This window comes from Dipteris shenzhenensis, chromosome 21, assembly GCF_047967505.1.
Source record: "Dipteris shenzhenensis isolate YYH24624 ecotype China chromosome 21, Dip_SZ_1.0, whole genome shotgun sequence".
NCBI classification, from domain to species: domain Eukaryota; kingdom Viridiplantae; phylum Streptophyta; class Polypodiopsida; order Gleicheniales; family Dipteridaceae; genus Dipteris; species Dipteris shenzhenensis.
The window spans coordinates 44,430,112-44,447,754 of record NC_141616.1 but is presented as its reverse complement, the minus strand read 5'-3'; the positions used below and the strand labels follow the sequence as shown (position 1 = coordinate 44,447,754).

Genomic DNA, 17,643 nt, shown 5'->3' with positions numbered 1-17,643 from the left:
CGTGCACATTTTTTAGTCCAATCGATTTTGGTTACATGTGCCTTTGATGATGTCTGGCAAACAAGATATTGCATGCTTCATGTCCAATATGAGACCCAGCAGCGGTTGAAGGCCTTAGGGTGCTTTCCATAGAGCGCCTCAATCGCCAAAGATGCATGGCAACTAAATATCCTTAATATTCACATACACATCCTGGTTCGCAAAGGTAAAATGATGCATGAGTTTATGCAAGGTGATCAGCCCGGGGTTGTCATGATGCGTCACTTACTTTTACACTTGACCACTGATGCATTTGGCCAATGGCGGCCAACTCAATGGGATTTTCTTCTTGGGCATGTTGATGGTAGACTTAAAGGACGCCCTTTTGTGATTCGAATGTTTTTAGATTGGAAAGAAATATTCTCTTGGCATGGTAGGGACTCTCTGGATGGATACTCGCTGCATGCAGTTGTGTGCAGAGAGTCTACATTAGATTGAAGTGTTTGCTCATCTGCTAGCTTTGTAGGAGCCTCCATGCTCATATTTTATTTGGACTAAAGGGATTCACATTGCTGGAGATGTGCTTGATGATACTAGTATTGTGCTACCTTTTCCCAGTTGGGACTGCATTATAGATCTCTTTGGCATACACTTTCTCAGATGCTTTAAGGCTTTCTACGTGTGCCCAATCTCGAGCTCATGTATCACCTTAAAGATTGGCCCCTTAATACATAGGTTCCGGTCGGTCGTCCTTTACTGCTGGCTAATGTCATTGTTGTCAAGTGGTATAAGGTCGTGTTGCGCCCCCCTTTGATTTTAGATCGTGCAAATCACATTTGGTCTATGAATCATAATGCAAAGTGGTGGTGGAAAAGATTGCTACAACTTTGGAATTGCTAGCTCCCTCTTCGCCAACAAGTTCACTTATGGTGGGTTATGCTTGGAGTCATCCATTTGGACAAATCTTGGCATGTCGACATATTGCTCCTACTACTTGTCATAGATATGTGGCTCTAAGGGAGTCCATGGCTTCTTAGCAAAATAGAAAGGTTTTTGGAGGAGGCTTGCATGTCTGGTTTCTGTATGGTTGAAAGGGGAGGTACATTGTCCCACTTTGGGTGGGGTGTGAATAGGCCAGAGGGTGCGTTGATTATGTGTCGTGCTCTCAAGCAATGCAATATTCATACATACCATGATTTTGTGTGTGATTATTGTGACAAATGAGGCCTCACATGACAAATGTAAGAAGAAGTTGTTTAAGGCGGTTTGGCAACTTCAACCACAGTCTAGCTTGAGCAATTCGAAGATCATTCAAGGTAGCTTACATAGGTTTCTTCAATTGTTCCATTCAAGCTTCATCGGAAAGAGAGAAGTTAATGTATGTGGATTAGACCATGTGGACTAAAGGAAGCAACCATTATCCACTTGTGCATATATACCCTATTTCCCTTCATTTACAATTAATGTATAATTCTCCGCCTTGGGATGGACAGGGAGAGTGCAAGCAAGTTCCCCAATGTTGGATCGCTTGACCTCACCAAACAACATTGGAAATGCTAGTGATTCTCTTTGGTAGGTGAGTTAGTTGGGCCTAGCTCGGTAAATCAAAACGAAAAAGTTAGAAGAAACATATATTGAGAAAGGTTTAATTTTTTAGTAAGGTCAAACATGAATGATCTTCATAATTTTGGGGAAGGTAACTTTCATTGGTCTTGCAAAGATACTGGGAACCGAAGAAGTTAAAGGAACTGAAAGAGGAGGAAGAGGAAATGAGGGAGGCAAATCACTGTCAATATGCGAGATTGCAGAAGAGCTAGGAAAATCCCGTAACATAACTGTAGGTTTCTTTACAAGGGTAGGTATTTGACTATGTTGGTAATGAGAATGTTAAAGGGCTTGATATGAGTTCTCCACATCATAAGGTTCTTTTATTCCTATGGTGAGTTGATTTTCCTTCCAAATTAAAACCTCTTGGGAAGAAAGTGTGTAAAGTCCTCATCCAAAACAATTCACGAGGTCGAGCAACCTTGTTAAAATCGTTGGCATGATTAAAATGGACCTCGATATGCTCAATAGGAAAGCAATGAACAGATTCGTGACTAGATGTTGCCATTGCTGCATATAAGGGTTTGAATTCTCAATCAAGGAATTCTTCCTATGAACTTTTCTAGCTTCCCTAACATGTTCTTGAAAACGAATAAAGGCCGTCTGATAGGTTTGTCCTACCTAAAGCATATTACTACTATGTACGTTCTAGACAACATAAATTACTTGTGTGGTATGAATAGGACTAATAGGAATAGAAGTCTTAAGATGCTTGTTTCTAAGACGTCTTAGTATATTAAGAATTCTTATGTTGTTATTTGTATAATGAGTGCTATCTAATAAAGCCTTAAAGTTTCTTGAGACTATAAAAGAAGACTTTTTTACCTAGATAAACTAATGTCTCTGGGTCTTTTTTCAATAAAAGAGTTTGAAAAATATAATCTCAAAGTTCTTTTTAAACTTCAATACACCTTGGAAAACTTCTCTTTTGAGGATTTGAATCTAAATAAGCTCCATTATATACAACTTAAAACTTCGTTGGATAGCTTCTTAAAACTAAAGGCTTCCTTTCAAAGCAAAGAACTTGATCTAAATAAGGAACTCTTGATTTCTATTTTTACTTCTCCTTCTCTTGACAAGGTAGGCTTGAACTCAATTTTGAAGTCTCTTGAAGTAATGGTTCTCTCTCTCATTATGTGAGAAGAATTTGGAAGCATACAGTAGTAGCTTGGAAGTATGTAAAAACTTTAGGACAAAGGCTTTCAACTAGGGAGAGATAGGTAAAAGACTTTCAGAGCATTCAAAATCTTCTATCCTTAGCAAACCTTGTTGTTGTAAAAGTAAGAGATTCCAAAGCCTTACTAATACTGATTTAGGACATGTAGTCATAGCCGATACTTCAATTTTGCTTGAAAGATAGTTTTTCTCAATGACAATTTTTTTTCCTTTTCATACATGTTTGATCCTTTGAAAGAATAAAAGTAGAAGAGCATGTACATCAAGTTTGAAGCTCATATATTCATGTCCAAGTTTGAGATGAAAAAAATCAATGAAGAGCATTTACATCAACGGCTTCATCCTGAGCCAAGTCTAGCGCGCCAAACCAGTGTATCTCTAACTCTATACCGAGTTGATCTCCTATATCATCATCGTACCCTGGCATCGTACGTTCACCAAGACTTGATCATCTTCTTCAATAAAGTGTGGTGATTCTTGACGATCTTCATCTTCTTTCTCAATATCATGATCTCCATCTTCCTCTCGTACGATGTCATTATGCGCATCTTCCTCTTGGCTCATATTGTGATCTTCATCTTCTTCGCTAGATCCCTGTGGATCAATTGGATCCGGCATTGGTAGTGGCATCTCCATATCCATATCTCTATCTTCAAAAAATTTCTTGATAATGGAATCTCAAAGTTTGCTTTGCAAATAGAAGAAAGTTTAGGAGTTTCTTGATAATGGAATCTCAAAGTTTGCTTTGCAAATAGAAGAAAGTTTAGGAGTTCAAAATATCTATCAGAATGGAGAGGGAAGATTTTGATAAAAGTCTTCAGTTAATTCTTCAAAGCAAAGTAACCATCTTTCTAAAGAAAGATTCCATAGGAAATTTGTCAGAAATTTGTCATATCTTCTTCGAAAATTCCATAGGAAATTTGTCATATCTTATATGGACAAATGTTCCAATAACTTTGTTTACATTTGCAAAAAGTTTTACTAAGAATATTCTGTCTTTTGAGAGAAATGAACTCGTCTGTCACAAGTTATGCCATGCCTTAGTTTCTTAAAAGGATCTGATCTCAAAAAGCCAAGGTTTTTGCAAGTCTTCATGGTTTATTTGCAATCCAAGTATCCCTTTTCTTTGTGCTGCTTGGAAGTTTCAGAAAACTCCAAAAAAGCCAAGGTTTATTGTAGCTGCTTGTGAGACCACTTTGACAAATGTCTCTAAATGGCTAAGCTATTGCTTCAAAGCCATGTTGCCTATGAGCTTTGGAGGGACTTATTAAAGTAGCAGATGTCCCCTTACTTTCGAGCTGGATTTTAAATAACTCTGTAGGGGTGATTCTTATTGTGAAAATTTTCAATTCCTCCCGAAGCATTCAAGAAAAAGAGTCTCCTATTCTCCTTCAAACCTATGATTTTACTATGCTTTATAGAAAGATTGAGCTGGAAGATTGAAGTTTATAATAAAAAAGCCAATGGCTGAAGTCTTTAGGCTGAGATTTGACAAAGATAGATGCAAAGTGGTAAAAGTTGAGAAAACAGCTTTATGTTTTGACTTTTTGTGGCTAAATAATAAAAGATCATGACATTGATTCTAAAAAGAAAAGAAACACAAAGGTTGTGTGTTGAAGATGTTTGCTCTTGTATAGATTTTCTTTTAGATAATCTTTACATCAGTGTACCTTTAATCCTACGGTAGATTGAGAAAGTCTTAAGATATAAGAAAATACGAGAATCCCCTCTTGAATTGCAGTTCAGTTCACAAGAGTTAAGAGGATAGATTCCTTCTCCAAAAGCACAAGCGTCTTTCTACATAAAGTCTTGAAAGTCAGGAACATCTAGTATAAATAAATCATCTATAAAACACCTAACTTGGCTAAGCTTATGTAAAATGATAGGGCATATAGAAATAAGACGTTGCATAAACTCAAATTCATAAGTGAAAAGATAAAAGTTTGCTAAAACGACAGGACAATTAGTGCCCAAGATAAAATTTTGCTAAAACGACAACACAATTAGTGCCCATAGGGATTCCTATAATTTGTTGAAACAAAGAATCACCTATTCTGAATGATAAACGTGAACAACCTGAATATAGTGGTTAACACATTATAAAAATGCCTCACATTGACTCAAACATTTTTGATTTGGCAAAATATGGAGTCATTTCTTTCCAATTCCATAGATTTTCCCACCTTTGTACAATTAAGGAGTCTTTTATTACCCAATGTAGTAATTTGATCAAGTTATACACAAGATCTATAATACAAGAAAATTAATGAAAAAAGTACACACAATCTTTTATATGAAGTCTTTTATCTATGGTGTACCGTGTATTGGCCTTAGGCATGTTTCAAAAGATTGAACATAAGCTGAAAACAAAAAGCAGGGAGCTGAACATACCGTTTTGCTTTTAGTTTCAAAAGAGAGGTTGATTGAGTATGCATGTGCTTTCTAAGTTAGAAATGTAATTTCACATTTTTGTAGGAAGCGGTACATTAGTGTAAGAGGCTCTTTTAGTTTTTTATGTTTTCATTCTGTAAATTCTTTCTTTCATTCCTACATGAGAGAGAGAGAGAGAGAGAGAGAGAGAGAGAGAGAGATTTTATTCATGTTTTTTGGTTGTTTTTGCTTCTTGATTTGTTTGTTTATTTTTGCTTAGTCACCTTCTTCCTTTCTTTTTTATTTCTTGTTTTCTTTCTCTTTTTTGACGTATTTTAGTAAGCACTGGGTCTACTCAACAGACTCTGTGGGTCTTTAGAAACCTAGTATAGTTGCTTATGCTTGGTCACTGATGATGACATAAGTGTTGCTTCGCTTACTAAGTTTGTCTCCCTTTTGTTTTTCAAAATTTTTTGTTACCTCATGTTTCTTCTCTTTTGTTTTCTTTTTTATTTTCTTTGTAGAGTTTTGGACTTTAGATTCTAGATTTGTACGTTTGGATATGTTCTAGTCTTACAAAGGTATACAATTACCCCATTGTGGTTATGCACTTCTATCTGCCATCCTTTATTTCCACAATAGTCTCTCTCTCTCTCTCTCTCTCTCATTATGTGTCATTGATTATGTGATCACAAACTCACATACAAAGTACATGATTGATTACATCAAGATCAAGATTGAGGATGAGTCTCTTGAGTCAGACCATAAAAAGCAATGTCCTTAGGCATCATAGGAACAACCAATGCTGTGAAAAAACAAAAAACTATTGTACATCCTAGGCTAAGAATAAACTACAAAAGAGCGCATATATATGAAAAGGAGATAGGCACAAGGGCAAATGCCTCCAACATGTCAAGAAATGAGCAATTACATAACAAATGTGCTGTTGTCAACAGCCCAAAAATGTTTCACTAAAAGCAAAGGGAGAAGTGTGGGGATGCCATGTAATCATTGGTACGACCAAGATTGCAAGTATGCAAATAGAACGTGAAAACAGAAAATCCAATAGAGGAGGAGGACAAAGATCAAACATATAGACAAGTAGTAAGGCATAAAAAAAGAATGTCTCAAAAACTAGCAGCTTGAGAGCTTTGAAGAGGTGAAACAAAATCCAAGAAAGTTCTTTCAGAAACTATACAGCAACAAACCCCAGGAGAGGAAGACACAATGGGTACATGATACAATTTGTCAAAAGCCTCTATGAAAGAGATGGGGAAGAAAAAGTCAACCACAACTATACTATCAAAGCAACAAATGGAATCATAACAGAGAAGGACATGGAAAACATCTTGAAAAAGCTAGCTAATGGGAAAGTTTCAGACACACAAGGACTAGTAGCAGAGGTGCTAACATGGGGAGTGAGAAAACAAAGAAAATGCTTACCAAGCTTATGAATATGGCTCTAGAAGAAGGGTTTCCATTAGATTGGCAGATAAGTAGGATTGTACCAATTTATAAGGGGGGAGATAGCAAGATGGCAAAGAATATTGGACAATCATGGTAAGCAACCTAATGGCAACGTTATATGGCACTATCCTTGAGCAGAAAATCAGCAAATTGGCGGAGGAACAAGGAGTGAGGGTGCCATCTCAGGAACAAACACACAATGGTTGATCATCTGGTTGCTATAAGGGCTGCAACTGAAGAAGTCAAAGGTAAGAAAGAGGCTATTTACAGTTGTTTCACAGATTTCAGGAAAGCCGTCAATATAATGAGTGTAAGAGGTTATGGGAAAGATGGGAAAATATCAAAGTTTCTCAAGGACTCAAAGAATCCGCATACCATCTGGATGAGAAGGTACTAGCTGAGTTAGCACAGCCGCTAGGGGACGGCTCATGCTTTAGGGGGAAAGCTGTAATAAGAAGTGACATAACAAGGCTGCCCCCTCTCACCGACACTCTTGGGTCTTTTTGTCGATGAGTTGGAAGAGTGGATGAGAATGTACAGCAAGGAGGGGGTTCAGATTGCAGGGTACGCTTTGTTAATGCTTATCTACGCAGATGACGTTGTATTCTTGTCAAAGAATAAGGAGATCTTGCAAGCACATTTGGATGCACTGAAAGATTTCTTTTGCAAACACTCGGGGATGCAGGTCAATATAGATAAGTCAAACGTAATGGTCATTAGGACACGCAACAAACAAGAAAATGTCACATATTGAGGGGAGCCCCTGGAATAGTCAACTCATGTAAATATTCAGGACTGGATTTCATGGACAACTACAAGTGGAATGCATGCGTCGAAAGAAGGATTCTAGGGGGTTTGAAAACGATATATAGCTTCCGAAACAAATGCAGGAAGGCGTGCCTATGGAATTGGGAAATGAGAGTTTCTGTACACCATGTTTGTGCAGACAATAATCCTCTACGGATGCCCCGATTGGGCACCCGGGCTATCTAGAACATACTGGGAAAGAATAGAAACTATACATAGGCGTTTCCTAATAGGGGAGTAAGGGGTTAAGGCACCTAAGCCCTACCCAATCGTTCTGGCTGAGATGGGTATAATACCTCTAGAGGGGGAAGCATTGTGTCAATTCATGGCTTACCTCAACATAGTTGAGAAGATGGACGCCATTAGGATACCACACAAGGCAATGGAAGCTACGCATGGTATGGCACAGGGAGGGAATGAAACGGATGGAAACATGAGGTATAACAACCACTGATATTCCAGAAGATGCATTGGAGATTGTGATGCAAAAAATGCTACAAAGACTTTGGCAAAACCCAGGGACAAAATGCAGTTTTATAGACAAGAAATTAACTCAATGGACAACCATGGAATGCAGAAATACCTTATAGAAGACATATCAACATTTAAAAGGCATCTCATCTGCAAAATTAGAACTAGGTCACATGATCTCGAGGTAGAGAGGGGTAGATGGGCAAGACCACAGATTCCTAGAGAGGAAAGAACATGCAAAATCTGCCCCACAAGGGAGGTAGATAATGAACAGCATGTACTCCTAAGACGTAGATCCTACGCACGCATCAGAGAAGGATATGGGGATAGTAGAGATCTAAAAAATCTGCTGGAGCAGCCAGCTAAAAAGCTAGGAAGCTACTTGAAAGAGGTTTTGGGAATCACAACAAGTATTGGGTCTAGCACACAAGGTAGCCCAACAGGTACTCAATACATGACAAGTTTGTAATTTTTCTCACTGGATGTAAGGGATCACTATTAGTTGATAGTGATCATCATTCCCATAGATTCTGAAGGGTGTCCCGTTAACTTTAATACAATCATATAATCTCTTGGACGCCCTGACCAAGGACAGAGTGGGAAAGAGTATCAATGTTTGGCATGACAGAAGAAATGGCAAATTTCTTGTCCGCCATGAACAAGATGTCTTTGGTGTCCTTTATGGTAGTAATTCCAAAGAATTTTGGATGAAGTTGTTAGAAAAAAGGTCCCCATGTCTTGGCAAGGATCTCGGACTCTGGAAAGCTTACGTGGACATTTTCTATGATGTTTCTAATCATCCCATACTTGATCTAGAGAATATCCTCCACGCTCTTTATTACTGCCCGCCCACATGTGCCCTTAGGAAGCTATAGAATGGCAAAGCCAAGGATGAGGAGGGCCTCCAAGCAGAACTCCTAATCCACAGGTGGAAAATGCTTGCTCCAATCTAGCCAAGCTGTTTGTTAAAGCTTGTTGCAAAGGCCTATGCCACTTCTTTGACACAAACACCATCATACCCATTCACAAAGGAGGGGGATCCAACGGTTATAGGAGGGAACTACCGGACTATTGTGGTTGGCCATTTGATGACAAGGTATATGGGTCAGCTCTTGAGATACACATCAACGAGCATACTTGGAGAGCAGACATGCGAGCGATTGAACAGTCAGATTTTAGATGGGGCTACTCCACACTGGATCACATTTTCACCCTGAGAGCCATCATAGAGGGGCAAGATTTTGGAAACATAGAGTATACTATTGCTTTGTGGATTTTTGGAAGGCCTTTGGCTCTATACGAGCCTAGCTCATAGCACAACTTGAAGTCTAGGATAGCATAAGAGGATTACTCGCAGAGTGCGCACCATAGAGGGGATGTCTGAGGAGGCGAGGAGCACCATCTGAGTGTTGCAGGGATGCTACCTCTCCCCCACCCATCCTCGACCTTTACATAGATGAGCTGGCCTCCTTTGTGGACACTCTAGAAGGTCGAGGATTGACTTTGGCACAATGTGTCGTATCCATCTTGTTGTATGCAGATTATGTAGTGTTGATATTAGCTAAGTACGGCGGGACTGTACGGCGGGACTATAAATGCACTTGACAGCCCTATAGGTGTTTTGTAAGGGCCAAGACATGAAGGTCAATCTTGAACCAAGGTAATTATCTTTAACAATAATGAGGCCCAACTCCAACGGGAAACTTCACTTGTAGAGGAGCCGAGATAATCAGACCTTATGTATACATAGGGTGCATTTCACTAGCCCCAAGTTTACCATGAAACTGGGCAGTGCAGGAATGATTGACCAAGGGCATACTTCTCTGTCGAGACTAGAGAGTCAATGTTTCCACACACACTTCCAGCATTTGAACACGAAATCACTCCTTTTTGATTCACAAGTTCGACCAACAACCCTATATGGGGTGGATTGGCACAAGTATGATGCTATCATGCATGATTTAGGGAAACCAATATACACTACATGACAGGTCATCCTAGCAGAGTTTGCAGTGAGATCTATTCACAGATGCATGATTTCAAATCATTACATATCTAGGCAGAGTCATTTTGATTGGCTAGATAGATAGAGATTTCCATTGAGGGCCCTTAAGTCATCTATGAAGCTGGGATGAGCAGTGCTAGTACACAGGAGTATCTAGATAATTTTAGTCACACTATTGACCACTGACCACCCATAGTAGGCCCGAAACGCGTTTCAGGATTTCAGGACACCCCGAAATGTTTCGTTCTGATTCAGGGCTCCCAAAAAACACCCAATGTTCAAAAAACCAAAGTTTGCCCCCCATTTTGGAAAATCTGGTGTGGTGTTGCATTTTGCCGCCCATACGTCTCAAGTCGCTGCCCGTATGCTGAAATCGACATTCATCCTGTACATTTGCCTTCAGCCCATTTAGGTGCAGCACGGACATGAATCACGATTCATGATTCCATGTATCTTTTTCAATTCTGAAATATGACCATTGATTGTTGAATCTGCAATGATTTTCTGATTTAGAAATTAGTAATATGTTTCAAGCATCCAATTTCAAGTTCTAAGTGACATATCAAATGTTTGTGCACTACGTTTCATGAGTTTTTTTCAAGTATTGGACTTCTTGAGGTAATAATCTAAACTGTTGTAATATTTTTGGGAAAAAATGTATATTTAAATACCCTATTATGCATGAAACGTTTTTAAAGACGTTTTGGGTTTGTCCCGAAACGTTTCTGAAGCTCCGAAACCTTGTCTACTATGTTACCACCATCGCTAGATGCCTCTTCATCCGCCTAACATGGCAGGGGACTCATCAAATCATTAAGGATGACCTTTGGCAGGTATACCTCCATAGGACGTGGATATTTCCCCCACAATCACATTGACTAAGATGGTCTTCTACAAAGAGAACTCCTCCATTTGATGAGAATGGCTTTTTCCAGACGTCAGGATAGAGACCTCATCTCAGAGATTCCTAATGAGGCAGGATGCAAGATTGCAGCCACATGTCACAGTAGATATGAGGTTTGCGCGATGCAACACATATGAGGTGGAGACCAACTACGGCTTGATGCACTGGCCAGATACTAGAGAATTGAGTGAGGTATTATTGCCTTTTTACCCATGGATACAGCAACATGAGTGGAGTCATCGATTACGTAGATTAAAGTTGTGCTGCACTCTTTTACACGAGGTTATCCGATTCAGGTCTAGACTCCAAGATCCTTTCTTTTAGGCATGCTAGGTCAGCAAGAGACTAGACACAGGCCCTGCAAGCACTCGACCCATTCGGGGCACCACCATAGCAGCATCTTGATGCCAGGTGGCATCACGTCATCCATGAATACAACCTACAAAGAGGAGTTGAGCACACCAGTACTAGATCTCAGACGTTCTAGAGATATCAAGACGCTTAGTGAGATCCAAGTCATCCACGAGTACACCCTACAAAGAGGAGTTGAGCACGCCAGTACTAGATCTGAGACGTTCTAGAGATATCAGGACGCTTAGTGAGATCCAAGTCAGCAGGCCCACGTGGAGCTCAGACTACTCATTCGTTACTTAGTAGAAGATTAGATATGATAGGAGTTACTCACGACACATGGAGTTTTTTTCTGTCAATTCACGGTTTTGCTCCTAAGTTCCCTTTATCAGTAGCTTTTGTATTTGGGAGTTGTGATAGACACCTCTAGTTCACCTTATAGGGTATATTCTCATAATGGCTTTCAGTTTCTTGGTCTCATAGTTTTTTTTGGGCTTTGCGTAGAGCCCCCCCCCTCCTTCCCCCCTGTGTCCCCGCGGGCGGGTTTCCTCCCCCTCTTGCTGCTCTACGTCTCTTTCTTTTTTCAGTTGTGGATTTGTAAGGTTGCATATATAAAGGAGTTTTAAAAACCACGAGAGAAAGCATGCAAACTAAAGGAGCATTTATCCTCCTATTTAGAAGGCTTGGTTCCTTATGATCATGAATGTCCTTATAGTTTGTGGTTTATTTTCTGCAGTAAAAGAAATACCTGATTTCATATATCTTTTGGAGAATTGTCCTCACGATTGGTTATTTCCAAGGTGCGCTGCTGTGGTAAGTGAATTATCTCAGATTTCTTGCTCAGCATATCTTCCAAGCCTTCATTTTCTTGAAAATGTTTGTGTTGTATGATAATTGTCTGTGAACATACTAATATAGTGATAATTATTGAGGTGATCTTGAATGTGTGGTCTGTTGATTTGTGAATTTTCACGGTAATGTCATGCTTTTCCTCTTTTAACTAAGTGCGATGCCTTTCCTCAAGGCTGAATATTTGCTTGCTTAACTGGAGAAGATCTGGAAGTAATACCTTGAGGTAGTTGGGTTGAAGAATCCTTTAACAATACCCTGACAAAACATGTGTGCCTCAGGATCTATGGAGCACTCTAAGGTGGATGGAACCTATGTGGAGACATGATGAAGAGAGTGCTCATGACATGTATCTCAAGTCAATTAGGTTCCAAGATAGATTAGCTTGGACTCATAAAGAGAATCTTGAGATAGTGCAAAGTGTTTGATTGATATTATTTCAAATGAACCTCCCTTTTATAGGTGAGGATACTTACATCCATTCGCTTGCTCACATGTGGGATATCTCCTCCATGCCATGTGGCAGCTTGCCCTTTACTCATACCTTTGCTCTACATGTGCTCATGGCACCACAACTCTCAACACCTCCCCTTGGTGCCATGATCCTTTGGCTACTGCAAGGTGGTCAGATGTGAGTTACAAATCCATCATCTCCCCTTAGTACATACATTGCTACTTAAGGTGGTCAAGTGTGGTTTTTACATGTCAATACCTCCCCTGGGTGCTTTCATAGCTACTCTCAGGTGGTCAGGCTTGATTTACAAAACATAGGCAAGGTTAGCAAGGGTTTTTGTTTCTCAATACATTCCATTGATGTCACCTTTTGGCTTGATGACGATGCGTTTGCTTCTTTGCTTGGTATAGCTACATGCATGATGCTTTATTCTTCCATGTGCCTTGATGCTTTATGTGTGGATGCCATGCTTCGTGCTATGGTCATCTCATGCACTTGTGCTTTTGGCATGCTTTTTGCGTTCATGTGTTGCTTTTCCATTTGTTGCAAAGGTCTTACCAATTAATTACTTTCATTATTGGCAGTGTCTAATTGCATACAATGATTCTGACTTGACAGGCGCGTAGAGCTTGAAAAGACGATCACTTTTCCCTTTTGAGCGTGTCCAAATTCTTTCTGGATTGGAAGTTACGCTTTGTTAAAGCTTTTGTGAAGAAGAGGGCCTTTGATGATGTGGCACAGGGATTCACATGCTGAATTCCATACTGTGCTTAACAAGAGGCTGTGTGCTTAGAAGGCACTGCTGACTGTGCATGCTGATGTGGCAATCTTTTGACCCAACTAGGTGAACCCAAGGTTACATTAATTTTACCATGGTCCAATTGAACCTAACCATAAACTTTAACCAAGGTTAACTTAACCCCACACAAATCCTACCTTATCTGCCACGTGGCCGTCAACGGGGTTGCCACGTGGCTTAAGGTTTACAACCTTAGAAAAGAGAGAAGCTTTGAAGCTTTCTCTGCGCGTGACGGCGATGGCGGCATGGGCGTGGCGACAACAACTGCTTCCCTTCTAACACCTCGTTGCCCGTGCTACTTGCTTGTGTAGGTTTTTGATGTTGGAGCAGCTGCTGGTCGTCGTTGGATTTCATTGGCATTGCTTGGCGTTGGCGCAGTTTGTTGTTGGTCGCGGTGGAGATGGAGTCCATGGAGAAGCACTACCGGCGGCTATTAAGGGCTGTGGACATTGCGTACTGGCAGAAGGAGCCGCTGTAGGCTGGAGGTCGTTGGCAGAAGCTCGTTAAGTCTAGGTAGACGAACTGGTTGAAGGAGCCGCTGGACGACGTAGGAGATGGAGTCAGCCGTTTGGAGAGGTGCAGCTTGTTGTAGGAGCCTGTGGGAAGCACTGTTGAAGGTCGTGGGCACATTGGCAGATAACTACCATTGATGCGTCATGATCCAAGGGAAATAAAAGCACAGAGATCGGGATTTTTGGGATTCTAGATGGTGGACAAACTTATCTGGAACTACTGGCCTTGTAAGCCAACACACCGATGTGGTGGCCTTGTCGGAGATATCATAGCCAAAGAGTGTGTGAGATGTGATGTGTTATGTGTTGTACTAGGAGATCTAGTACTAGTTCATGTGTGAGTGCCACGTGTCACTGTGAGACTTATCCCATATGCACTTGGTGCAAGTGTGTGTGTGTGTGTAGCCTATATAAGGATTGTACGTCACTTGTCTTGTCATACTTGATGAATGAGTGAAAGCCTATCCATCATGTCATTTGATTATCATTTCCTTCCTCTCTCTCTCTCTCTCTCTCTCTCTCACACCATGTTTCTAACATGGTATCAAAGCATGTCGGTCCTGCCCTAGCGCCCCCTGCCGCATCATCATCTTCCTGACCTAACCCTAATTCTGCTCAGGTTCCTCTCAGCTCATTTATGCCTCCTTCTCTCAGCCGCTTACTTTTGTTTCTGCCTGTCTACAACCTCCACAGCCTGCCGCGTCTATTCCTCTCTTCCTTTCACATTCATTTGGATCATTTTGGAGGTATAGGGATCCCTATTACCTGCTGGTCGGCACTTCCTTCAGGTTGCGCCTAAACGTGTGGTTCCCAAGGCTGTTGTGGAGCTATCCATCGTCGGATTTAGGGGTTTTGAGCTGCTGCTGCATAGTCGCCTTCAACAGAGCTGTTTCGGAGGTTTCCAACGCCAATTCCAGAGGTTTTCAATGCCAAGAACAGCTCTTTATTACTGCTGCTGTGTAGTTGGCCATCTGACAGCATACTCTGCAGCATTTTCGAGCAGTCTCTTGGCTTCCAGCTCATGTATAACAGACGTTTTCCATTGTAGTGGCCTGCTACAACATTCGGAGCTGTTGTAGGGAGCTGCCTTTCACTTCAGAGACCTGCTGTTGCATTTTGGTACACCCACACACCTGCTGCAGCACCTCGGTGTACCTTGGAGCTGTTTTGCTGAGCCACTTCACAAATTTCGAGACATATCTTTGCAATTGGAGCACCTACAGCTACCTCTTTGCTGATTTCAGACCTATTGCAGCATTTCCAGCTTCTCTTCTGGTTCAGTTTTATATCTCGGTGAATTTTCTTGCTGTATTTTCATTCGAGTTTGCATTTTGGAGCCTCTCCTCTGGTAGATGGGGACCTCTTGAATGTGGTCACCCTCTAGTCTCGAACATGACTCCGAGTGGGCACGAGGCCCACAATGCTGCTCTCTCCTGAAGGGATTGTATGGCTATGTAGTTGGAGATGCCAAACCCGATGCTAATGGAGAGTCTTCTATAGCTGCTAGAGAAGCTTGTTGTGCTGGAGCTGGCTATGCATGAGCCGATTGTGGTCACTATGGAGCCGGAGCTCGAGCTAGCTATGGAGTAGGAGGCAAAGCCATCCCTTCTATACCCACCGTTGGAGGAACTTGTTCTAAAAGCAAATACTTATGAAGTCTCTCTCACAGTTTTCACGTGCTCCCATGAAGGGCCATCGCATAGCCAACCTCGATGGACCGAGAACACATGCTCTATCGACTAACATTTCACAGAGATACCTCAAAAGGCATTGCCTAAGTCACCTTGGCTTGTGGTTTTTCTTCCAAGAATCGTTGGTGCTGTGTGAATCGATCAGGGAGCTCCATGCTAACCCAAGTCACTACTGCCATTGCCAAGCCTTTCAAAGCTATTACCATGGGCTACTACCGCTGATCGTGGTCGCCCATGGAGCTCTATATCCGCGTGCAACCATCCATCTGCTATCTTGATGTGTTGCAAGGTTGTCCTAGAGAGCTTACGGCTTGCAAATATTGCACATACAGAGTGCCATGGAGGAGGGTCTTTCTTCAGTTAATGCAAGAGTCTATGCATAACCTACAAGAAGTCACATTTGTATACGATTCCATGTCTTTTTACAATCTAGGTCTATCAAAAATTTGGACTAAAGTTTCAATCTAAGCATTTCCAAGCGATGGCATGTAGTCGAGCTTGCTTAGTATAATCATGGGCTACACTATTGGGATGTACCTCTCCTAATCTAATGATTGTCTTGAGACATATGCCTTGAACATATTCTATGGTATGATCTATCCTCAGCAGTTACCCAATAATTATATGAAAGTCACCACCCGATTGTAGAGCTCATCTAGCTCAACCTCAACCACATAGAGGTCATTGGTAAGGTCTATGGCCTAACCCTAGCCAAATAGACATCTGTGTCCCATACCATGGATGTTCGCTACGCAAAAGAGGCATCAAAGTAGCTTGCCAGCCTGCCATGACAATGGCCAAGATCTACAATCAATGAATGCCCATGGCCGAAACCTTCATGCCAATATGTAGCCTAGGCTGTGGCTAAGTATATTGTGACTTCTTTTTACACCTTTAGACCTCTAATCTAGATGCCATTTACTAACCTTAGCGCTAGGGCCTTCCTAGGCTAATAGCCTCACCCTCTAGGGTCTCCCCTAACCCTTGGGCTAACTATTAGCAACCCGTGGCTAGCTAAGGATGTGATATTATACCACTTGTTTAGACTCTCATTTATTCATGCCAGTCTTTTCCTTCTTATACTTAAAAGTGAAATAACCAGGCTTCCCATAGTGTAGAGACACTTACAATTGTATGGTTATGTAGATTACTTAATTGTAGGTTCGAGAGCCACCTCTCACCTTCTACTCACATGCTGGTCCCTGATGGTTTAAGATTATTGCGAGGAAGAGGAACTTGGTCTTATGAGGAGTCATCAATTTTTTGTTGTTGTGTAGAGGTGTTTTCAGCTCCATTAAGTATTGTGCAAAAGGCATCAGTTGCAAACGCTTTCAAGGACATTCCCATTTCTTTTTTGCCATTTGGTCTATTTTTGCAAAAAGAAGTGAAGTTTAGAATTTCAACAACTTCGTTCAATTGACGAAATCACTCTAGGAACAAAAGCATGCCAAAGCTCAAACAACATGAAAGGTACATGCTTTTTGCTCGAACAAGTTCATTTGTTTTGAGGGTTTCGATCAGCTTAAAGGCATATTCACACTTGACTCTAGGTCAAAAGCTTATTTTGGGCTGAAAGGCTTATCTTGTGATACGACCTTGGTCAAGTTTGGAGCACTTTGATCTAACTGCCACATCAAATGGTGCAGTCATCTAGTCTTACTCGGTCTCCTAGAGTATTTAGGTTGAAGGAGCATCTTTGACTAAGTTTGGGCTCAAAAGTATGAGACACGTGTGACTTTTAGTCACTTTGAAGCATTTAGGTGTCCAGAATTTGACTTACAACAGCAAACACAAGATTGGAGTTGTTTTTAAAGGAAGACCTTACACGGGCAATGATGTGCATTGCTGTAATTTTGAATAGTTACATTGAGCAATTTCCTTTTTTTGCATTTGGACTATACTGTAATTGTCCAAAATTACAGCAATACAAAAGAGAGAAAATATTTGATGTAACTGTTTAGATTCTTGCTCAACATGTTTCTCAATGAGCTCAGTGAGAACTTTGGGACAATGAGAACATGTATCTTAGTGAGAACTTTGGTACTATGAGTGAAAGTGTTGAACTAGAGAATACCGATTTTTAGTCATTCATGCTAACAAAACATTTTAGTGTTGAGCTGGAGAGTACCAATTTTTTACTGTAGTCATGCAATCTAGCAAAACATTTTAGTGCTGAGCTGGAGAGTAGCAATTTTTTACTGTA

At 40.9% G+C, this 17,643-nt stretch overlaps 1 protein-coding gene across 2 annotated transcripts in view; it reads left to right on the top strand.

The window, feature by feature from the left end:
- The window catches only part of LOC147888913 (sterol 3-beta-glucosyltransferase UGT80A2-like), a 69,688-nt gene that overhangs the window by 30,373 nt on the left and 21,672 nt on the right, over nt 1-17,643 (top strand). For both annotated transcript variants that reach the window (XM_087392614.1, XM_087392613.1), the window contains one exon: nt 11,872-11,948. In XM_087392614.1, the coding sequence (XP_087248740.1) occupies nt 11,872-11,948 (77 nt within the window). The remainder of the gene's footprint in view (nt 1-11,871; nt 11,949-17,643) is intronic.